Consider the following 25,153-nt stretch of genomic DNA (forward strand, 5'->3'; position numbering starts at 1 on the left):
ATTTTGTATTTGTTCTGTTTTCTTGTTGATGGTTATTTTGTGTAATTTGAATAGCGTTGTTTTACCTTGTACATCATTGTATTTCTGATATGGACCTGTTTGAAAATGAGTGTTTTACTGAAAGGGCTGTGCAGCCTCTGAATGGAAATACAAATTAAAAACAAACTGGGGTTCAGTGCAGGTGTGCTCTTATACAAGTTGCTTCTATTTATTTGAGAGTGTTGTTGTCTTTTTTTCTTCAATTTCCATTCGTCACCTGTTTGGTGTTCCGTTAGTAAATGTCACTTCGATATTTACAGTTATGTTATGATGCATTCACACCCTTGTTGAAGATTTTTTTTTTTTTATGCAACATTATCAAAAGTAATGAGTCTTTGGTGAAGGATGTTTCCCTACAATAATAACTGATAATCAGCAAATGAAAATGTCAGGACTTTGATGTGAAACAGAGTGTAAGTCCTTTTCTTATTTTTGCTATTTTTCTTCATGTTTCTAGGTCACAAATGAAGGAAGAAATACAAGAATTCCTGCTCACAGATGACGACAGATAACGGTTGGGTCAAATATAAAACATTAGTGAAGATTGGTCTTTATAATTGGTCATTGTAATTGCTTATTTCTAAGCTACAAGTTTATTGTTGTTTTTTGTTGAGCCATTCTCAATGTTATTCTTACATTTGTCTCCTTTTGCACTTGTTTTTTTATCAAGTATCATTGTCATGGAGCAATGTGGAGTCTGATTCTAATTTTAAAGGTTTTATGTCAATCAATGTTAAGTACTATTATGATTGGCAAAATACGTTGGGATGCACCCTCCCCAAGACTGAGCATAACTTGCATGTTCCCTTGCCATGTCTTTTGTTAGTCACATTAATAGCACAGAAACATGCAAGTTATGCTGGGTCGAGGGGAAGGTGCATTCCAGTGTCTTTTGTAAAACATATCAGTACTTTTAGCGATGATTGACAGATGAGATCACAACCTGAATCTTGGTTTGGAAGGCTTTTTTGTGGGCATATCCAAGTGATCTAAAGAAAAATAGAAAAAGAAAAGAGTACAAATTGGATTTGAAAAAATATATGGATTGTTTCTAAATATTCATTTCACTGCAAAAATAATGTTGATGGTATCATGAATCAACACAGATCAACATGTATGCATTTGTATGTCAAAAAAACCTTCAAGCTTGCATAGGCCTAATGTTCACATTAGTCAATGCTATTATATGTCAAATACAGATTCTATACAAGTTTCTCAAACAAAGTGCAGTGTTTTGATATTGCAGAGATATTGCATGTTCATTTTTGTCCATGTTCACTTAAGATGTCTGTGTCAGCATTATGACAAAGAGAAGATCATAACCAAATTGCTGAGAGGCACTTCACTGAAACGGTATATTGGTATACAGTGTAATTGAAAGTCCATTTAAAGAATACAATCTTGCCACATTTTCATGGAGTTGAATGACTTTCAAGTTGCTCAACATGTTTAAAAAAAAGAAGAGAAAATGTGCTTTGAAAGATGTAAATCTTTTTTTTTTTTCAAACTGGGTTCAGCTGTGTAACTTGTATAAAAATACAATCAACATAACATGACATCGTTTAGAAGCCTGTGTATACATAAATGCCTGTCTTCAACAATGCTGATGTGTAGTGAGGGTTTGCAACTAAATTATCTGCCAGTTCTGAAAGGACTGCTGCAACTTCAAAATGCAAAATTTTCATCTCAATTCAAATTTTGGGGCTTTGAATTCATCCCATTGAAAGTTGTGACAACGAAGTTTTTCTTCTGTGGGATGTAGCACTTACTTGCTCCACTATAATATTGAAGAAATTGGAAAATGTTCCAAAAAGTGTTCAAGACAATAACCATGCCAGGAATCACTCTGTGTCAAATATGTGCTTATTTGTCGTTGGCATGGGTTAAAAAGTGGTAAGACTCAACTCAAAATACAGGCACAAGTTCATGGACAGAGTTTTATATTGTATCAACATGCAATGATTGTTTACAACAGATACCAAGCTGTATGAATAAAAAAAAACTTTTGACAGAATGCTCTTCACTGGTTTAATTGTGTCTTCTCATTGTACTCATTGCAGTGTGCTTTTGTTATTTATTTCAGTATTTCATTGTTTGTCTAAATGGTATACAGTTATGATAAACTTAGGTTTATTCAAATTAATGAATCAGTTGCAACAGACTACGTTATCTTTTTGACATAGAAGAGTATGGCATTTAATGAAATTAATACTTTCAATACATCTTGCAAGAATACTCATCCTTGACAGATTTATTGAACTTATTAATTCCATTTTTTTTTTCAAATTTACAACTTGACCAACTCTCTACGAGTATTAAGTAATGTGTGATTCATGGCATAAGATTAGACCCAGTTTTTCATTCATTGAAGGCTCCGTTATGATCAGAGCGTTGATATAACAGTTGCATTGATCCTCAGAAAAGGACACGGGAGTGTTGATTAGACTGAACAGCCAGTGTTAGTGGAATCAATCTATCCATACAGTTACGCAATCCAAAAGTGATATGGATTCATTTGATGAGGATCTTCAATGTGCCACCCAGTCAACTTGACCATAACACTATGTGAATATTATATATATATATATATATATATATATATATATATACAGATATACAGTGTAGATATTCATAGGTCTATACACATAATAAATACATAATAATGAAATAACAAAACTAGTGAAATACATGATTCCATTTATTCTATGATAATATCCATATACTGTCAAAAGCTGTGTGAGATGATTTACCTACTACACATACCAGGCACAATTTTCTTACATATTATATACATACATGCATGTCTCTGAATTTCAACAAGATTGCTTTTAGACGTTTGTTTTTTTTTTTATCCCATACATGTATATGTACTTCTTCCCTTCCAATCACTGCATGAAAAGCAGCAAAAAGAAAGTTTCAGATCAGCAACAAAAAAGTGAAAACCAGCAGCACAAAAAAAAGAGAAAGGAAACTAGAAATGTCGCTATGGCGACTGATGCCTCCGCCATAATGCATGATTTTCCCAATAGGCGTATACTACAATGTCTTCACAATGTGTGATCTATGACAGTTTCACATAACTGGCAAAATATTGAAATGACAGGTTTGTCAGAAATGTCTTGAACTGGGTTTGCTATAATTTTCGAAGAGTGCAGGTACACATATTTGGGGAAATGAGAATTTTCACTTGAATTCTGACGGACCTTTTTATAAGTTTATGCATTGAGTAATTTCCAAGGTATGAAGAAAGAGTGTAATGATGGTACGAAATAGATTTTTTTTTTTTTTTTTTTGGGGGGGGGGGGCATTGAAACCTGGCCTTTGACCCTTAACCTTCGACCTTTGACCTTCTGGCTGGAAATTTCCCGGAGAATCTCAATTAGGTAATGCATGTATTAAGTTTTGAAACTAATAATGCAAGCATTGATAGACTAGTATATGAGGGAAATAGTAAAATTGTTAGGAGTTGACCTTGACCTCTGACCCCTGACTATTGACCCATGACCCCTAAATTCCCTAGATAATCCCTGCCAGTCAGTACATGCGTATGTACCAAGTTCCACGAAGATTCATTGAACAATTTGTGAGAAAAGTGATATTGCAACATTTTCTTTCACCTAACCTTTGACCTTTTGACCTTTGACCTTATGACATGAAATTCTCTCTGGAGAATCTTTACGCAGTAGTACATGTCCACACCAAGTGTCAAGAAAATACCTTTGGGCATTGCATAGATATGGGGGAAGTTGCAACATTTGTAGCATTTGACCTTGACCTTTTGACCTTTGACCTCTTGCCAATATCACTAAAATCTACTCAACTAGTTGTCCCATCATACATCATCCTTGGACCAAGTTTGGTGAAAGCTGCTTCATCCAGTTTTGAGTTATCACGTAAACAGATAAATTTTAGGATTTGACCTTGATCTTTGACCTTTGACCTCTGTCCAATTTCACTGAAAAACTAATCAAGTAATTGTCCCATCATACATCATCCTCCAATAAAGTTTGGTGAAATTTGCTCCATCCAGTCTTGAGTTATCGCGCAAATGGATACAATTTCATGATTTGACCTTGACCTTTGACCTTTGACCTTCAGTCGATTTCACCCAAAATCTAATTAAATAATTGCCCCATCATACTTTATACTTGGACCAAGTTTGGTAAGATTCCAGTAAATATTACTCAAGTTATCGCGTAAACGAAAGCGGACGGACGTACGGACGTACGGACGGACGGACAACCCGAAAACATAATGTCTCCGGCACCACTTCGTGGCGGAGGCATAAAAAGTGATAATACAGTCCAAGGAATTCAAAAATCTTTCCCAAACTATGCAAACGGGCATTACCTTCGTCTTCATTCAGACTTTCAAAATGTACCTGAAGTCGCATCAAATACATGAATCGTAATAATGGGAAAATTCCCGCACCACCACGTCCGAAAAATACATGTGACGAAACCAAGCCAAAATATGAATGAGGCTTAGTAGACAAAATGCATCAGTGAAAGTTTGAGGAAAATCGGACAATCCATTAAAAGTTATGAATTTTAAAGTGTCGGTGCCGTCATCACTGGACGAGGAGACTACATACTTCGCTTCAAAAAATAAAGAAAATTCAACATGTTTTCTCTTTTCTAGCATAAAGAAAGAGCACTTGACTTACCTCTTTTCTTCAGAAATCAGGGGGAATGATATTACCCTTAACATTTATTCAGTAACATATCGATGAAATACTGCTGTATGTACTTTTCATGAAAAAAGGTAGTCTAGTCTAGTAGTCTTCTTATTCAGGGAACACCGATATTTTAAAAAAAAAAATCATAACTTTTGAATGGATTGTCCGATTTTCCTCAAATGTTCACTAATTTTGTGTTCTACTGATACTGCTACTTCCACTCAATGATGATAATGCATGTAAAAGACACGAAATGAATGACACGATATTAGTTGCATAATGATGACGAAATAATCCAAGTACTATCATCAAAAGACAAGTATCATTATCAAAACTATTCAACTGCCAAATACTGTCATGACTCGATAGACCTGATTGACATGTAAACGGGAATAACCCTCGAATATGGTGGACTGGTATATCAAACCATTCATTTTCTTTAATGCGATGCCTGTCCTTTTCCTGCGGAGGATGCAACTTAATTTGGTCTCAATAGCTAGAGTAAAATCAACCAAAGGAAATTTGGGCTGCTTAATTGATATCAGAGGCGAATGAAAAGGTCAATGGAATGTTTAATGTTCAAGATTTCATGTTCAGAGTTCAAGATTTTCACGAAACACTCATCATGATCATATAGTCACGTTACTCGCCACCATTTTGAAAAAAAAAGAAAAAAAAAGCGGTTGCGATCATCGCCTTCCAAGTATCCCATCGTCAGACATACATCATCACTAAATTAGCTTTTTGTTTTATTATAAACAAATTAAATAGCATATTTTGCACTGAAATGACGAAAATCTGGCAAAAAGTTGCAAAGGTTCGCGTATTATAGTTGCTGAATGATAAACCAAGAAACATAAACTGTAGTTCTTTATTTACAAACCAAGTACAAAAGTATAGTAACAACAAATTATGCAAAAGTCAATACGCACTGCATATTTTATATAGTATATATTGCACGTTTTATCTGCCCTCAAACCACGATTATGGGCATATACTAGTAAATCAAAATCAAAGCATTTTCATTAATCTTTGTTGCGTACACTAGTTAAGAATGAAAGATCGATGGTGGTGAGAATTGCATATGTATTCATATTGCAGTAGCTTCAGAACTTTCAGGTATTTCAGAATGATACTTTATAATGAGAGGTTTATAGAATTTTATGTTGCTGTACATGCACGGAACGCAAAGCAAATTGGATACAGTTGTACCGATGAAATGTACTTAAGGAACGTAATTCTGTAGAATAAACACATTGTTAAATACTTCATTGTTTACCGTCTGAGCGAATGTCCAGTATCTTTTATATTACCAATAATCTTTTCACATTGATGGCCCACCACAATAGTTACGCACAACCCTGTATATTTGAAAAGAGATCGAGTCTGCTGCTGACCTACCTTTTACGTAATATACTTATTACTACTGCGTTTTTACCTCTATGTGGGTTTGTTTAGACATTCATAGATATTTGTTCTTGGGGAAAATTTTTACTCGAAACTTAGCAAGTAATCCTGTAAGAGGTTAGCTACAAGCGATTTGGATTCAATTTCTTTTTATCATTAGAGGAAAAACTGTATGCTGTGATTGCCATTTTCAGTTATTTTTTAGGCTTATCACACCGCCCCTGTTCGTTTTCATTATTATGAAATATGATGTCAGCATTGTAATCCTGTAGTAAACCTACCTCGTGTGTATTCTTCTAGTAGGGCGCACAGCGACATGATAATGATAATGATATGGTCTGTAATGCGCTCTTGATTTTTTTTTTTCTACAGCCGTAGTGTGGCTAGTATTTCCCGTAAGTTTGTATGTAACTCTCATCCTATAATATGAACCACACATTCTTTCGCAAGAGTCACATGCACTTCGTTTGTCTTGCATTTCTTGTCGCACTCGAGTTCGTTCCTCCTTTGATCCGACGCCGATCACGAAGACATCGTGGCGATGGTGGAGGGTGAAGACTCGCTAAAGGCTTCCCGTCGTGGAGCTGTATTGGGGATGACGATAGAGAATGGTCAGCATAAATCATTTGTTCAAAGACCTCTTTGAGCACCACGACATAGTGTGAAAAATAATGTATGGATATCTTTCCATAACATTCTGAAATCACTAATATCATTATCATCATCATAATTACTCCGTTATTGTTATTATTACTTGTTATTATTATTGATGTTATTATTTCAGATAGAATAACGTAACTCTGAACTCTATATCATTCTGCTATCTACCATTCATAATTTCACCATAATATACACACAATTGTGTAGTGTTTGCTATATCCAAATAAGGTGTTCTCATTTTATTATATATTTATGCCCAAGTGTTTTTTTTTTTTATTCTATCATTTTATAAACATAATTCTTTTTCTGTCACTGAGTACCAAGACGACTAAAAAACACTGTTGTCTTCGGAATAATTTTTCCCAGTATCATATTTGAAATAAATACTGCGGGCAAATATTGAAGTTGCGCGCGACATGTGGAACTGTCACGAATTAGATTTCACACACAAGCACACCCCCCCCCCCCCCGCACACACACACGCATACACTCACATAAAGTTTAGGAACCATTTAAAGCCTCCACCAGCAGCAATATCAATGATCAATGAATCCCGAATGAAGGAATATAACGCGAGGAAAATTTCAATCACCGACGATGATATTGACAACACGAACAGTGCCGAATAGGAAACTATAATGGTACGTGATAATAGCGAAGGAATTACTAGTAAAGTGAGACGGATAGTATTGTAGAGACTGTATTTTGAGAGTGAGTAACAGGAGAGGGGCACGTACGTAGATGCATACACGTTCATGAACTTATATGTAAATGTATACTGATATATAAACATATGATTTAAGAGAGACAAAAAAACTGACAAAATATATAGAGCTATAGAGAGAGGGATCGAGACAAAAGGAGCTAAAGATGAAGAATATAATCGGGAGCTCGCAGAATACACAGTAAGCACAAAAATTTCTGTCGTCACTCACCTGGTCCTACTTTTGAGTTCGACGAGCCCGGACGCGCAAAACTTGAGCCCTGCGTTAAAAATAAATATGGCAACAATCATATCACATAGTGTGTTGATGAAATAATACAAGAGGAATTGTGTTGTGATTGTGTTAATCATGTCAATAGAACGTACAGTGCACTGAGTTAGTTCGGAATAGTGGTCTGTATAATGATGTAGAAGTACAGTCACACACGAGGTTTTATATTATTTTATACCTTATTGATTTACACATTTAAAGTTCAATTTATTGATTTTTTATGCACAAATAAAATTCAAATTCAAGACAGGTTAATCGGTAGTACCGTGTTCGGTACACCGAACACGGTAACGGCAACGGTCCGACTTTTTGCTATGGTGAGACAAAAGGAACCATATCTGGTTCTGTTACAGTATCACTTCCCCTTTAATAATTTTACTACTAAATAAATCTTCAACTGGTGATTTTGTTGCTCTTAATTTTGACACAATCAAAACTAAAACAAAAACAAAAACAAATACAAGACAAGAAAACCCTGGACCATTGCCGTAACTGTGCTCGGTGTGTCGAGGCTTTTAATCTGCAAATCGTTTTAAATAAACTGCAGGAAATCAAGACATGCTTGTAACTGGTTGCGTGTTTTGACGTGATGGGCTTTCTATCACCAATTAACTGCTCTCTTCATATCTGATTTTGCCCATTTTGCTTTTCTGTTACCCTCCTCCACCTAAATGCGTATAGAGAGACAGTACGTGGTTCATTATTGGACGAGTGGAGAGACAGCAGTCGATTTCCTGTATGATAATCTGTTGTTTTACCAGGGACAATCGAACTAATTATCAAAAAAAAAAGAAAAAAAAAAACCGCCTAAATTTCAGTTTCTGCTTGCATATGGATGATTTTGAATTCGATTTGGTTATGCATTGCCGATAAATGGCAGCATCAGTGTATTCTTGATCGCCAGAAGAGGGTCTATCTTTGGACGTAGAGATTTACCGACTGGCTTGTGATGGCATCGAAATGTTCCTTGGATCGTTTGTACTTCAGCTTCACTATCTTCATGACGTCATCATTCCAAAAGCAGTGGAACGCGCAGATGAATACACCCTGTTGATTGTTGAAAACAGTACCAGTAGCAAAAAGTAAAATTCAACACGAGGAAGAAATCATGAGACTCACCTCCATCAGGAACATGAGGAAAGATAAACATGCTTGCGATATCAGTAATTTTCAAACTAGTTACTTTCACTACGTTTTGCTTTTCATATACCATTTTGAGGAAACGAATAAACGAACAAACACTCGAATTTTCAGGATTTAAAAATAAAAACGGTGAACCTAATGCATGATCGTCATATGATTCCAATTGTAATTATATGCCACACCAACATGATGTGAATGCCGAAAAAGTTATGTTTTATACAAATATGTACGGACTAAGTCAGTTAATTGATACTGCCACAAGAGTTACAAATACTACTTCTACTTTAATTGATTTGATATTTGTGTCAGACAAAGAACTTTACAGTGAATGGGGAATATTTGAGACTAGCATTAGTGATCATTATTTGGTATATGCTATTTCAGTGCAAAGATCCATCAAAAATCTGAATGTGCGGAATTTTGCTCATTCAAAAATCTTAATGAGGAGGAATTTTATAGTGATTTGAGAAGTGCTCCGTGGCAGGTCATAAAAAATATAGACGACGTTGATGATGCGTGGGATATGTGGTTGACTCTTTTCAATAATGTTATCAACAAGCATATACCTTTGCGCAAAAAGCGGTTAAGAAAACATGCATGTCCATGGATATCTGATGAGGTTGTTAAGCTCATGACGGAACGTGATAAAGTTCTCAAAGCTGCTAAAACTAACAACAGTGATGATCTTTGGAATACCTATAAATATCTAAAAAACAAAGTTACTCATCTCATGAGAATAAGAAAAAAGCAGTATAACACTGACCAAATTTTACAAAATCGTAACAACAGTAAGAAAATGTGGAAGAGCTTGAGGGAACTTACGCCTAAATCATCACCCATTTCTCCCAATACTATAAAGATTGATGATGCAGAAGTATCGGACAACGCAAGTATTGCTGAAGCATTCAACAATTTTTTCATATCTAATGCTACTAAAATTACAAAAGATCTGCAGAGGAATACTTCTCGAGTGATACTAGATGAGGACAAAGGCTTTGTTCCATCTCATTCTCAATTTAACTTAAGTATGATAACGAGATATTTTGTATTGAGACAGATCGCGCTTCTTGGCATAGATAAAGCAACCGGAGAAGATCACATCGGCTGCAAACTTTTGAAGATGACAAAGAATGTTATTGCAGAATCTCTTTGCGATATCATTAACAAATCCCTGTCTACGGGAGTTGTTCCACGTAAATGGAAAAAGGCTCGGGTAGTACCAATATTTAAAGGAGGAGATATTTCTTCGTTGAATAACTACCGCCCCATCTCAATCTTACCATCAGTGAGTAAAATTATCGAAAGGACCGTACATCAACAACTGAGCGAATTCATGAATGTGAATGATCTACTACACCCTAATCAATCTGGTTTTAGACCATTTCATTCCACATCAACTGCTCTTGCAAAACTTGCGAATCAGTGGTCTTTGAATATAGATAATAATCAAATTTCTGGAGTTGCCTTCATAGATCTTCGGAAGGCATTTGACACTGTAGATCATCACCTACTTTTACATAAATTAAAGTGTATAGGGTGTAGCAAGACGACTGTAGATTGGTTCAGATTGGTTCAAATCCTATTTAAGTGACAGACAGCAAGTGACGCAATTCAAAGGAGCCAAGTCCCACCCTTCAACTATTAAATTGGGTGTACCTCAAGGGTCAATTCTTGGTCCCCTTTTATTTTCAATTTATGTCAACAGTCTACCCGAGTGTACTTCAGAAGGTGTTATAGATATGTACGCTGACGATACGACCCTCACTGTCAGTGCTAATGACGCAACAGTTTTAGAAGAAAAGATAACTGTTGCACTAAACAAAGTAATGGGGTGGATTAAGAAAAATCGTCTCGTCCTTAACACTGACAAAACTTCTGTCATGATTATCGGCTCCCGTGCTAATCTCGGGAAAATTGAAAAATTCAGTATTTCATTAGATGGTAGTCGGATTAAAAAGAGTTCAGTTCACTAAATGTTTAGGCGTTTTAATAGATGAAGAACTGAAATGGTTTAAACAAATCGAAAATGTATGTAAACGTACCCAAAAAAGTGTCTGCATGATAAAGAGAGCGAAGGCCTTTTTGCCCCAACAATCCCTAAAATTACTTTATAATAGTCTAGTGTTACCACAATTTGATTACTGTTCTGTTGTTTGGTCAAACAGATTTCAATCCCATGCGACTAAGCTATAAAAAAATTCAAAAGAGGGCAGCACGAATAATTTTGGACAAAACATTTGACACACCGTCGTCTGATTTATTCAAAAGTCTTAAATGGATGACACTAGACAAACGTTTTGATTTCAGCTGCGTTATGATGATATATAAATGCGTCCATAACTTAGCACCTTCGTACCTTCAGGTGCACTTAGTTAAGCCTAGTGATGTACATGAACATCATACAAGGCTAACAGACAGTGGAAATCTACGTGTGCCAAGATTTCGCTCTGATTGTCACAAGTGCAGCCCAATCGTATCCTCTGTACTTGAATGGAACTTGCTATATAGATCATTCAATTAGATCAGCTTCTTCCATATATTCATTTAAGAGATTGTTTAAGCAAAGTTGCTATTTGTAAGTAACACACGATATTCATTCTGGGCTTTATCATTCCTGTATAATAGCGTTTTAATTATTATTTCGGCATTCTGGTGAACTCTTGCTGTGGCATGTACTTTTTTATGTTACTTTGCAATGTACAGTATGCTGATGTGTATCTACACTGTATATGTCATCTTCTGTATATACGTTTTGCTATTTAATGTATGTTCATCAATATTATTCAGGGCTCCATGGAAGACCACTATTTATTGGTGAATGGACTACCCTGAAAAAAGATTAGAAATAAATAAATAAATAAATAAATAAATAAATAAATAAATAAATAAATAAATAAATAGATAAAATATGTAGCCCACTTTGTCAGGCAAGTCTTTTAAGAAAGCTTTTGCTATAATATCAACAGACTTCGTCAGGCTTCCTCAACCAATTCCTTTAAGCAACTCCTTAAAACACATCTGTTTAATTCCCAATCGTAAATGAACGTGATTGTTATAATTTGAGTCGTTTTATACACTGTATAAGTTACTGTATAATTTGTACATGAAGGGTTTATCTCATGTTCTGAGATTGATTTCGTTATGTATAGTAAGCATCTTGTTTTTGTTTGTATTTCATTTGCTATTTTATATATTAAGAGCGCCATGAGCATCATTATTGATGGACTTTAGCGCTTAATAAGAGACCACTATCATTATCATTATTATTATTATCATATCATGTGCATTTGAGTGTGGATCGGTTACAAAGATCTTTGTCATGATCAGTGTTTGTCGTGAACAGTCCTGCCATACGAATTAGCGTTGATAATTGTTGATTCTACAACTATACGCTTTACAGATCTTCCCGCGATTACAACAATCAGTTCATTTCTGGTTCACGAATGTAGACGACGGTGAAATCTCAATAATTAACTCTCTCCGAAACGCAATAACACTTTCAGGGTCCCGCCATCTCAGACTCCCCCGAGCATTGCGTAAAAACAAGTTGCCGATGGTACTCACAGAGTTAAATACATGATATACTTGGAGCGAGGGAATGACCAAGGAAGCTCCTTGGAATGACATACCTGGAGGGAATTGAGAATAGCGAATGCGTACTGAAAAAAGATGGTGGAGGAGCTTGTTGCTAGGAAACCCAGCATCCACGTGATTCCCAGCAAGGGGAGCAAAACCACAACTGCGCGAGTGGATTTTCTGTATCAAAAACCCAAAACAAAACAAAGCAAAGCAAAGCAAAATAAAAACCCCGTTTGAACAGTTGAAAATGTGTGCATGTCTGTAATCCTGTCCTCGCTACAATTACTAAATACCACTTTCACTACAAAGTTTTGTCTTACAAACACTACCTGTAGGCAGGCGGCTATACTCTTGCTATATTTCAATTATGTACCATTTCGTCTTCACTTCTGGTAGTACAAGACAGTATTGACTTCCCATTATTATTATCATCATCTTTATCAGTACTATTATTATAATTATCATCATTATTATCATCATCATTATTATTATCATTATTATCATTATCATTATCATTATTATTATCAGCAGCAGCAGTATCATTGTCACTATTATATACATATGGATATATTCACATTTATTTATATACTTGAGACATGCGTTTGTATATATAATGTGTATCTATGAAATTAATAAATGTATTTATACGTACATACATCCATGTACACTATATAAAACTTATATTGATTTGACGTGACTTACTTCACTTGCTCAAACTTTGATTTGTCGCTCATAGATTTGATGGAGAGGAACTTCTGCAGGACTATGACGAGTATGATCACGTTTGCCTAGAGAGGAAACGATTTGTGGAAGGTGGAAGTGAAAAAAACAAAATCTTCCACAGATTTATTTTTTTCCATTAAAGGTATAATGTTTTTGATTCGGTAGGATAAACCTCACACAATATCTAACAATAATATTCTTTTATTGATTATTTGATTTACGGGTACATGTACTCGGATCTAATCATGATATAGATATTGCTCAATGTATTTGTCAAAGTTGTATTACCTCCGTTCTTAATATTTAATTATACTGGAACTTTTTTGTTTTTCTTTCTATGCTGTACATGTTTTTAACTTGTAAATTCAGCATGTCGGCTACTGTGGCAGTATTTTTGACAAACCAGATTAAATTGAACTGAATAAGAAAAAGACGACAACGAGTGGTGTGGTGACATAAATTGAGGTATCACAGACGAATCAATTGCCAAGTGATTGCGTCAAAAGTTTCTTCTGCAACGGCATACACTGAGCATCTGTACTGCTTCTTAATTAAAAAAAGGGATATTGATCTTCCGATTAACATCTAAATGGAGGGAAGTTTCTTGGTCAGGGAAATGATTATGTACTCTCCGTGCACTAAATGGCCCGAATTCACGAAAGTGGTACAAATGAAACCATGGTTTAAACCATGGATAAAAACCATTTCGTCGTCAAAATGACCGTTTCGTTAACGAAATCATAATTTCGTGGACGAAATGTTCATTTAGCTACAAAATGTTGTCATTTCGTTACAAAATAATCATTTCATCGACGAAATGACTGATTTCGTAACGAAATATTCCATGCGACACTTGGCGCTCCATGGTTTTTGTCCATAATTTAAACCATGGTTTCATTTGTACCACCTTCGTGAATTCGGGCCTATGTGTCTGCAATTTTCTCCACTTGACACTTATTTATTCTTAATATGAATATCTTTGTGATTATTTTGATCTACTATTATATCACGGCGAGACCATGAATGTTAGGTAGTTCAATCATTATTACCTTTCGTCTTTAGTTTTTGAGAATGATAACAAAACCAGTCTTTTTGCAGTTTTCTCAGTAGTGACGACTCATTCGGTATGTGCCAAAAGAAGGAGAACAATGAGCATCTTATCAAGAGACAGATTAGAGAAAACAAAAATAATTGATTAAAACGCAATCTTATAATTTAGCGTTGCTCTTGTCTCTTTCTTTTTTTTTTCTTTCTCTAAATATTCTTTCTTTATGTATGCATGTATATTTATATATATATATATATATATATATATATATATATATATATTTATTTATTCATTTCTTTCTTTCTTTCTTTCTTTCTTTCTTTATGTATTTATGTATTTATGTATTTACTCATGTATGCATGTATTCATTTATTCATTTGTTTATTTATTGCCCCAATCAACAAACAATGAGAAGATTATGGTGTTACCACTATGACGATGACCACGGGTCCAGCGAAGGCCCATATGGCACCCCGTTCTCTCGACAACCAGCAGGCATAAGATGTCCCATAGAAATTAATGTTTGTCACAGCTGTGATCATGACGATAAGGACTGGAAACCCTGCGATACAAACATCCATATGAAATTTAATGTGAAGAAATATTTTTACATCAAAAATAGACGGAAGATATGAACAGTGCGTGATCGAACTTCTCACATGTATTTCATGCTCATTGTTTGTTCTCTCTCCTACACCCGTTATTTTTCTTTATGATTTGGAGATGTACAGCATTATGAAATGGTGTTGTACTAATTTTCGCGGTTTCCCTCTTTTTTCGAGTCATCATAAAATTGATTGCAGAGAATATAGAATCATTACTTTAACCTTCTTCATTGTTCTCAGGACCGCCATCTCAAACCACAGGCAGCACTGTATATGAACAGGTGGCTGATAGGAGTGACAGAGTTTACTAATCAGAGACCCGCCAGAGAACGGATGTGATGAATACAGTTATTCTTTATCACATAAGGAACACTTTTTTTCTTGCTTACCTAAAGGATACAGACAGATAGTGGTAGAAGTATAAGATCCACTGTAACTAAAAAGTCGGAGCACAAAATAGTACCATATAAGCTCAAGTAGTTGTAATGGCAACATACAGAGTATCAGACGCACTGGCGTAGCCGGGGGGGGGGGGGGGGGGGGGCGATGGGGGCGGTCGCCCCCCCCCCCCCCCCTAAGATTTGGACCGGGGATTTGGGAGGCGGAAAAAAAAATGCGTGTATACTGTATGCATGCACATGAAGCGGGTCTCCTTTGCAACCTTTCATCAAATAAGATATTTTTTTTTAATATTTCACTCAAAGTGTGCACCAGATCGTTGAATTTCAATTCAAAATATGCAAAATCTCTCGTGCTTGGGAGGGGGTATCCCCCTCCCAAACCCTCCCCCTCTGTGCCTCTTTCCCTAGCCAAGTACACTTTTTAGATTTTTTAAAAATTCTGAATAATTCTGAGTGCACAAGACTTATCACTTATATTCCGAAAACTGAAGGTTCCCTCATGTATCTTAAGGGGAATTTCCCCTTTTAATCGACCCTTTCTTCCCTCAGCCCCCCCCCCAAAAAAAAAATAGTTTTTTTTTTTTTTTGGTGATTTATCAAATGTTGATTCCATCAAATATGCGTATACAAGATATCTCAATTTCAACCTTAAAAAGATAAAAGCTCCATCGGAAGGGAAGGGTGGAGATAACACTCGCCCACGCCTTCTCCCTGCTCGCCCCCCCCCCCCCCCCCCCCGCCATGCAAAGAAGTAGACTGTGGCTATACCCAGATCGCTTTATTTCAATTCTAAAAACGCAAAAGCTCCGCGAGCGGGAAGGGGAATCCCCCTTCCCCTAAGCTCTATACCTCACTGGACTTTATACATACGCACAGATGGTGCACATGCGGAATAAGAGCTAAATTCTGTGATTTTAACACTTCGATGAAGAAGTATTGCACCAAAAATTTGCACCAGATCGCTGAATTTCAGGTCTGAAAACGCAAAATCACCTTCGTGTGGGAGGGGATATGCCCCTATATCTACACCCTCGTGTGCATGCTTTTTCTGTTTGATTGCTGAACAGACAGCGTTCATGATATTCAGTGTAAGAATCAATACAAGAAGACTAGTGTATTTAAATTATACCATTTTATAGGCAAATTGTTCAATAATAATCTACACTAAAATATACTGCTACCTTAAACAAGTGGGACTGTTTCACGTCGATGAAACACGCAAAAACATGCATCAAATTGCACCATTTGCAACATCAAAATGCAAAAAGTTCTCGCCGTGGGAGGGGGGACACCCCCCTCGCTCGCTCCGCTCGCTCGGGTTCAGTCGCGTTCATAATATTCAGTGAAAAGAATTAATACAAGAAGTGTATTTGAATTATACCATTTTATAGGCAAATTGTTCAATGATAATCTACACTAAAATATACTGCTACCTTAAACAAGTGGGACTGTTTCACGTCGATAAAACGCGCAAAAACATGCATCAAATTGCACCATTTGCAACATCAAAATGCAAAAAGTTCTTACTGTGGGATGGGGGACACCCCCCTCCCACACCCTCCCCTCCCCCCCTCGCTCGCTCCGCTCGCTCGGGTTCAGTCGCGTTCATGATATTCAGTGAAAAGAATTAATACAACAAGTGTATCTAAATTATACCATTTTATAGGCAAATTGTTCAATAATAATCTACACTAAAATATACTGCTACCTTAAACAAGTGGGACTGTTTCACGTCGATAAAACGCGCAAAAACATGCATCAAATTGCACCATTTGCAACGTCAAAATGCAAAAAGTTCTTACTGTGGGAGGGGGGACACCCCCCTCCCAAACCCTCCCCTCCCCCCTCGCTCGCTCCGCTCGCTCGGGTTCAGTCGCGTTCATGATATTCAGTGAAAAGAATTAATACAAGAAGTGTATCTAAATTATACCATTTTATAGGCAAATTGTTCATTAATAATCTACACTAAAATATACTGCTACCTTAAACAAGTGGGAATATTTCACGTCGATAAAACGCGCCAAAAACATGCATCAAATTGCACCATTTACAACATCAAAATGCAAAAAGTTCTTACCGTGGGAGAGGGGACACCCCCCTCCCACACCCTCCCCTCCCCCCTCGCTCGCTCCGCTCGCTCGGGTTCAGTCGCGTTCATGATATTCAGTGAAGAGAATTAATACAACAAGTGTATCTAGATTATACCAATTTATAGGCAAATTGTTCAATAGTAATCTACACTGAAATATACTGCTACCTTAAACAAGTGGGACTGTTTCACGTCGATAAAACGCGCAAAAACATGCATCAAATTGCACCATTTGCAACATCAAAATGCAAAAAGTTCTTACTGTGGGAGGGGGGACACCCCCTTCCCACACCCTCCCCTACCCCCTCGCTCGCTCCGCTCGCTAGGGTGCAGTCGCGTTCATGATATTCAGTGAAAAGAATTAATACAAGAAGTGTATCTAAATCATACCATTTTATAGGCAATTGTTCAATAATAATCTACATCAAAATAAACAGCTACCATAAACAAGTGGGACTGTTTCACGTCGATAAAACGCGCAAAAACATGCATCAAATTGCACCATTTACAACATCAAAATGCAAAAAGTTCTTACTGTCGGACACCCCCCTCCCACACCCTCCCCTACCCCCTCGCTCGCTCCGCTCGCTCGGGTTCAGTCGCGTTCATGATATTCAATGAAAAGAATCAATACAAGAAGTGTATCTAAATTATACCATTTTATATGCAAATTGTTCAATAATAATCTACATCAAAATAAACAGCTACCATAAACAAGTGGGACTGTTTCACGTCGATAAAACGCGCAAAAACATGCATCAAATTGCACCATTTACAACATCAAAATGCAAAAAGTTCTTACTGTGGGAGGGGGGACACCCCCCTCCCACACCCTCTCCTACCCTCTCGCTCGCTCCGCTCGCTCGGGTTCAGTCGCGTTCATGATATTCAGTGAAAAGAATCAATACAAGAAGTGTATCTAAATTATACCATTTTATATGCAAATTGTTCAATAATAATCTACATCAAAATAAACTGCTACCATAAACAAGTGGGATTGTTTCACGTCGATAAAACGCGCAAAAACATGCATCAAATTGCACCATTTACAACATCAAAATGCAAAAAGTTCTTACCGTGCGAGGGGGACACCCCCCTCCCACACCCTCCCCCCCCCCCCCTCGCTCGCTCCGCTCGCTCGGGTTCGGTCGCTTCGCTCCCTCGCAGACTAACCGCCCCCCCCTAAGATGAAATCCTGGCTACGCCGTTGATCAGACGTCCGCGAGGGGAAGCAGTTAGACTAGTGGTGGTGGACTGGTGGTAGTTGACACTAGCAAAGGTGGAATGGTGGTATTACAATCTGTGTAGTAGCAGTCGTAGGAGTATGGATGGTAGTTGTGAAAGCCAGATAAAGAGTGTCGTAAAAGCAATAGCTATATTAATGGAGTAGTAATAATGGTAAAATGAAATTATCGTTATAGCAGTCCGAAGGTGATAATGGTTAAAGGACGTTGTGGTTGTAGAGTTTAGATGACAATACTGTAGAAGTACTGTAAGGCATTTTTTCATTGTATTATTTTAAACGCTGCCTTTTAAGTCAGGTTCACCTAAACGACAACCGTTTTTCATGGCAGTTAAAAATAACCATGATTGATTATGATGAGTTGTGCTCATGCGCACTGGATACTTACCCCATGCGAGTGCATGGTAGATTATCAGCTGACGTTTGTTGCTTTTGAAGACGCTCGTGGCACGGAAGTAAATGTACACCCCTTCCATGAGCATCCAGAAGAAGGTTGCGAGGTAAAAGAAGTGGATCAGAATGGCTATTGCTCGACATCGTGTCTGCATCGGCATAAACAGAGACAGGAGTGATGGAATCGTATCGAAAGATTGTGTCCATTGCTAAAGGAAAAGCCAACTTCAATACATATACATGCAGCTGTGATCCCTGAGTATTATTGTTTAACAATTGTTACTTTGGTGTTATTGTGTGTTCTTTGTGACAGCATTGCGTATTGTATTGGGACATTGTTTACGTAAGAGGGACATGATTAAAATATATCTATAACATTCTTGAGTGAACATTGATCATTTTCACTGTGTTATTATACAGTGTAATAAAATCTTGTTGGATTTTCTCATAATATCATTGCACTAAAACTTTCCTGACAGAGTAACACGTTTCTTTAGAATTCTCACACGTACTCTCATTCTCACACACACAACCACATACGTAGGTAGATACACATACATGAACTCGTATACTAGTGGGTATAACTTTCCACGAAACAGTCTCTCGCATAATGCAACTTTGTTTGGAATTGATGTATCTTACGCCCTTCCCCTCTTTATCGCGTTTAGTCTTTTTTTTAATGAGACAATACGACTTGATTCCTGATCCTAACACATTCCTCTTTTTTTATGACATTTCACTTAGTTTTAGTTTTGCAACGTATTGATAATATCGCATTGGTGATATAATCCTATGTCTCCCAGGGGTTCTCTGAGCAACAACATCAGTAACAACTTTGTCTGACGCTTGACAAGTCTCCTTACCTGATGACCGACATCACTCACGCCGGCAACAAAAATCACGTGACCTATAAACATGGCGGCAATCAGATTCAAGTGGATGACGGCGGCCTCGCGATTATGAAGACTCCTGAATTGTGGAGCGGTCGGCGAGATAATGAAAGGGCAAGAAAAAGCAACAAAAAAAAACACAAAACAAATAAGAAGAATTGAAAATAACATTATTCATCACCATACAACAACACACATTATGTATTATACTATTAATATCATCTTTTTTTTGGGGGGGGGGGGGGATACAGCAACATCTGAATGCAGTGACGACGCAGATGCATATCATTTGCAACTGTCGAACCTTACCCTCACCGCATCATCATTATATTGCGGCTTCATTTCTTACGCGAAACAGCGTTAATTGCCGGCAGAAAGGACATCAACTCGTACATTAGAATGTAAAAGTGACTTTTTGGGGGATGGGGGATTTGGGATGTGGCGGTGAGTTGGCTCAGTCGGTAGCGCGTCTGCCTCACGATCACGCGGCCCGGGTTCGAACCCGAGTCTGGACTGAGCAGTGTTGTGTGTAAGCATACCGTCCCTTCTAGCAAGAGGCAAAACACTCTGTCCCTCGGATAGGACATAAAATGGAGGTCCCGTGTATGAGAGAGTAACAACTCATGCACGTAAAAGATCCCGCTTCATTCATTCATCGCAAAGAGCAGGGTGTTTAACCCGGTGAAGTGGTCCCACCTCACATCCAACTGGACCCCATGGAAGACCAGCTTAACGTAGCTGAATATGAGCTATCCAGCCATCTCTCAGATGGAAATGAACAAACACACAAACAACTCCTGTAGGCACATAATCACTAACTTCAAACTATGATGAACCATTAAGATATTTTGAAATCATATTTAGGAGAGGGATTGGTAGGGATGAGCTATTCCTCCTCTGAAACAAAGAAACAAACAAATCCAAACAATTTCTACGCAGAAAGACAACAGTATCTGTCACAAGGGTCGACATTCGTACCGACAGTATATTGTGGTATAATTTGTTATTCACAACTTCCTTACTTGTAAGTTGCAGCAATGGTGAAAAAGCCAATGAACAGCGCCACTAGCGACAGACCGATGCCAATTTGAGAGATGATTTGAAGAATGCGCTCATCCTTCTCGGAAATCTAACACGGAATGAATACGGTATGCGGAATTTCAAGTATAATCCTACTATCTACTTCGTTTGTTGTAAAACGTAAAGCCAACATCATTCTAAGAGTGACTACTGTGGTGAGCGGTGCATGTTGCTATTGCGGCAAGTATTTTTGACGTGTGCATGGGCATGTGTTTATTACACAAGGATCTGAATGTTGGAGGGATTAAACTAAAAAGAAGATAAAACGAACGGAGTCTTTCTTTTTATTTCATGCCAAAAGGAGAAACGTACCAAATGAGATTATCATTAGACTATTAAAGCGACTACTAGATTTCCTTGTACATATCCGTCACGGATGCTATACATTGAAAGTAAGAGCTTTTATTTATGCTTCAAGTCGATGTGATCACAAAGTAACAAACTTACACTAAGTTGTATCGCCTAAAGACAACAATGTTAAAGAACAAGTTCACCTTCATAAACATAAGGATTGAGAATATGTAGCAATATTAGTAGAACACATCATTGAAAGTTTGAGGAAAATCAGACAATCCGTTCAAAAGTTATGAATTTTTGAAGTTTTTGTGCAGTAACCGCTGGATGAGAAGACTACTGCAGTGTATGAATAACTTAGATGTCACATGCGTACAACAATATAAAGGAAAATATGAAGAGAATTTCACAAAATGCTATCTTTTGAAAAAAGTACACATTCCCCTGACTCGTTACCGACAAATGTTATGGGTAATATTATTCCCCCTGCCTTTAGAAAGAGGCAAGTCAAGAGCTCTTTTATTATGCGAAAAAAGTGAAAATATGTTGAATTTTCTTTTACATTTTCTTTATACTGTTGTACGCATATGACTCACAAGCTGTAGTAGTCTCCTCATCCAGCGGTTCCAACACAAAAATTTTAAAAATTCATAACTTTTGCATCGATTGTCCAATTTTCCTCAAACTTTCACTGATGTGTTCTACTAATATTGTTGCATTCTCTCAATCCTTATGTTTATGAAGGTGAACTTGTCCTTTAAGTACTATGGTTCACTGAAATGCAGTATCTATGACAGTATGATGACATAAATTCCTAGGAGAAACAGTCTAATCTGCCAATCGTCAACATTCACAATCGGCTTACAATCTGCAAAGTAATGCATATACTTACAACATATTATTATCCCAAGCAAAAATTACTTATCTATATCGTCATCTAGTATCATAATCATAAGACTTGTTTTTAATGAAGTGTTCTTATTACATTGACCATACTGTTGATTACTCTCTAAAAAAGAACGAGTGAAAATGTTCACTCTTGAAGAAGTGAATAACAGAAAAGAGTGAGTTTCAAGTGAAATTAGAGTGATTTTGGACTGAAAATGTTCATTTTCACTCATTTTGGAGTGACTTCAGGGATCACTCCAAGATTTTCGAGTGATCCCTGAGGTCACTCCAAAATGAGTGAAAATAGATATTTTCACTCAAAATTCACTCCAATTTCACTCAAAACTCACTCTTTTCTGTAATTCACTCCTTCAAGAGTGAACATTTTCACTCTTTCTTTTTTAGAGAGTATGGTATGCAAACTTCGTGGTTAATGTGGATTACCGTTCAATGTGTCACTAAAATCTACGAAGGTGACATGGAGCTCAAGCGATAACACATCATAACTATTTTATGCTCTAATAGTAGTCACAAGATCAGTCACTGCTTTCGAAAGTGATATACTACCCATACAGCTGCCGACTAAAATCGTCATGGTAAGTAGTTTGAGCACCCGACGTACCTCGAAATCGGTGGTTTGAAGTAGAAGCGCGAAGTTGGTCAAGTGATCGCATTCGCACGTCGTGTGCGTACTGTTCACATGGATGACGTCACAACCTTCTTGGGACCACGCCCCCGTTTCACTTTGAATTAAAAAAACAAAACAAAACAAAACAAAAGTCAGGAAAGGAAGAGGGAAAGGCATGCAATTCCGAGTAAACAAAATCAGTTGATTTGTGACGTTGCGTTACATAACTTTATAGCTGCAAAATCAGGCAGAGATAAAGACTTATACGTATTACAGCAATCACAGAAAACACGATATTTATCCACGCGAGTCATCACATTTTGTGTGTTGTGAGCCACTGAATAATTTGGGCCCTTTATGGTAATAGTCGTTGATCTTTAATAGTTTCAGATCTAATGCTGACAACTGGCTTTAACATTTAGTGAAATTCTCTTCAATTTCAAGTTGCGTGCATGGGACTTAATGAATAGAATTATGCTCTGATGTTTACCGGGGATCAGTACTTACGGACTAATGTATGGCATATTTGTGTCGAAGATGAATCCTGATTCTGACTATTCTTTTCATTACATCCAATTGTTGCTTGAGTCGAATACAGAATTTTCATTCATTGACATCCATGATGTTAGCTCTCTTTCCACGTGAACATTTGTTTCTTCAATCACATATTTTCACTCTGTTATCACGTTCAATGAGAAACTTTTCTTCTCTTTGTATTTATGAATTTTCAGCTGTAAGGTCGCAAACACTAATGTTATTTCTTCTTGTGTCAGCTACGACTGTGGCACCAGTGTTGCAAGCAAAAGATTATAAACCATTGTACAGACAAATGAATGACAAAACATATTTCTACTAGCCACATATTGATTTCCATATTTGTCGTATATCAGCTAAATCATTTCCTCTATGGCATGTGTTGGGCATTTATACGCCCATTGTGAATGAAACTGAACCAAGAAAGTTATGTTGAAAACAATGATGTTACTTACTTTTCGGCCGTGAAGTCGTAAAATACACACAGTGATCCTTGTTGTTCACCAACTTCCTGAGGGAAAAGAACATGTATCCTACAAAACATGAAATAAGCATTTTATTGCAAACGTTTTCATAAGAAAAACGTTTTCATATATAGGCCTAAGTAAAACGTTTTCATATAGGCCTAAGTAAAACGTTTTAAAGAAAGTATGTGCACGAATACTCTATATAGTCTTCATATCTTGAAATCCAGGGTGCAGGGCGGTAAGCAGCATGGGGCAGGAAGCTATAATCTGACAGGAGTATTCTTAGACCACCCCATTTAAGGTAAGTACGTATTAAAACACTCATTTAGAAATTACGCTATACGCTACGGTACGTCAAAATATCATGTCTCATAATCACAGCAAAATCTTTACTAAAAAATGGGGAATTACAAATAAACAGGACATAGACACATTACACAGACGGATAGAAAATGTTATTTTTATCCTATTTCTGTGGTTTTTTTTTATCATGCACATCGTTATCATCATTTCATTAGTATTTTTACGGGTATGACAGTGACAAACAAAGCAAATGTAACAACCAACAATGAGAACAATACCAAACAACACTTAACGCTGTGTGTGTATACGTGTGTGTGTCTATGTGTGTGTGTGTGTGAAATCAATCAATATAGGTTAGAGCAGTGAACTTTCATGCCCGTAGTCTACAAACGATCCAAAATCATAAGGAATACTCCAAAGACATTGCTATAATTGCATTTTCAAATGGACCGTCAAGGACTACTTTGTTTTATTCACGTAACCTTATTCCCTGTTACCAAGGAAAGTGAAATATCTCTGTTCTTTTCGAAAAATGAAATAGAAGTTGAATTGAATTGAATTGAATAAGAAGCAGTGTGGATGCAAAATATGGCCTCTAACAGCATGGAACAATGTAATTGTCAGTCGATATCGAAAAAAAGAGGTCCTTTTACCCAGCAGCGGCGCGGAGGTTTGGGGTTCGACTAATCAAATTAATCTTCTTCTCGATCTCAAATCCTTCATTTATTCAGATAACATCCAGAATGATACTATTTTCATGATATGAATGATGGGATTACCGACATAATCAAAGATTGTACCAAATTAGCAGTCGCCCGCGTATTCCCACGTGACCAAGACTCGGCTGATGGAACATCGTTACAAATTTAGCCTTGGAACAAAGTTTTACATCACCATCGGGAATTCGACACCAGCGACAGATGCGGGAGAAGAGCGACAACGCGATGTCAAGGTTTCGCAATAATTTCGCCATCAAATTTGTGAAAATGCACTGTACATGCTAATTTGGTAAGCACATTGATGGGAGTAATACTACTCGGGTTCCATCGTATCATCTATCATAAAC

At 37.0% G+C, this 25,153-nt stretch overlaps 1 protein-coding gene across 1 annotated transcript in view; it reads right to left on the reverse strand.

The window, feature by feature from the left end:
* Positions 1–6,646: 6,646 nt before the first annotated feature.
* The window catches only part of LOC139720091 (uncharacterized), a 48,675-nt gene continuing 30,168 nt past the window's right edge, over positions 6,647–25,153 (reverse strand). Inside the window, exons 14-24 of the mRNA XM_071631459.1 lie at positions 23,773–23,828; positions 22,778–22,898; positions 20,916–21,022; positions 19,867–19,972; positions 18,999–19,152; positions 14,701–14,834; positions 13,204–13,289; positions 12,552–12,678; positions 8,716–8,826; positions 7,720–7,768; positions 6,647–6,708 (exon numbers count right to left, since the gene is read on the reverse strand). Of these exons, the coding sequence (XP_071487560.1) occupies positions 6,647–6,708; positions 7,720–7,768; positions 8,716–8,826; positions 12,552–12,678; positions 13,204–13,289; positions 14,701–14,834; positions 18,999–19,152; positions 19,867–19,972; positions 20,916–21,022; positions 22,778–22,898; positions 23,773–23,828 (1,113 nt within the window). The remainder of the gene's footprint in view (positions 6,709–7,719; positions 7,769–8,715; positions 8,827–12,551; positions 12,679–13,203; positions 13,290–14,700; positions 14,835–18,998; positions 19,153–19,866; positions 19,973–20,915; positions 21,023–22,777; positions 22,899–23,772; positions 23,829–25,153) is intronic.

This window comes from Diadema antillarum, unplaced genomic scaffold (assembly GCF_040938485.1).
Source record: "Diadema antillarum isolate AM-2024a unplaced genomic scaffold, OU_Dant_1.0 scf00000120, whole genome shotgun sequence".
Taxonomy (NCBI): Eukaryota; Metazoa; Echinodermata; class Echinoidea; order Diadematoida; family Diadematidae; genus Diadema; species Diadema antillarum.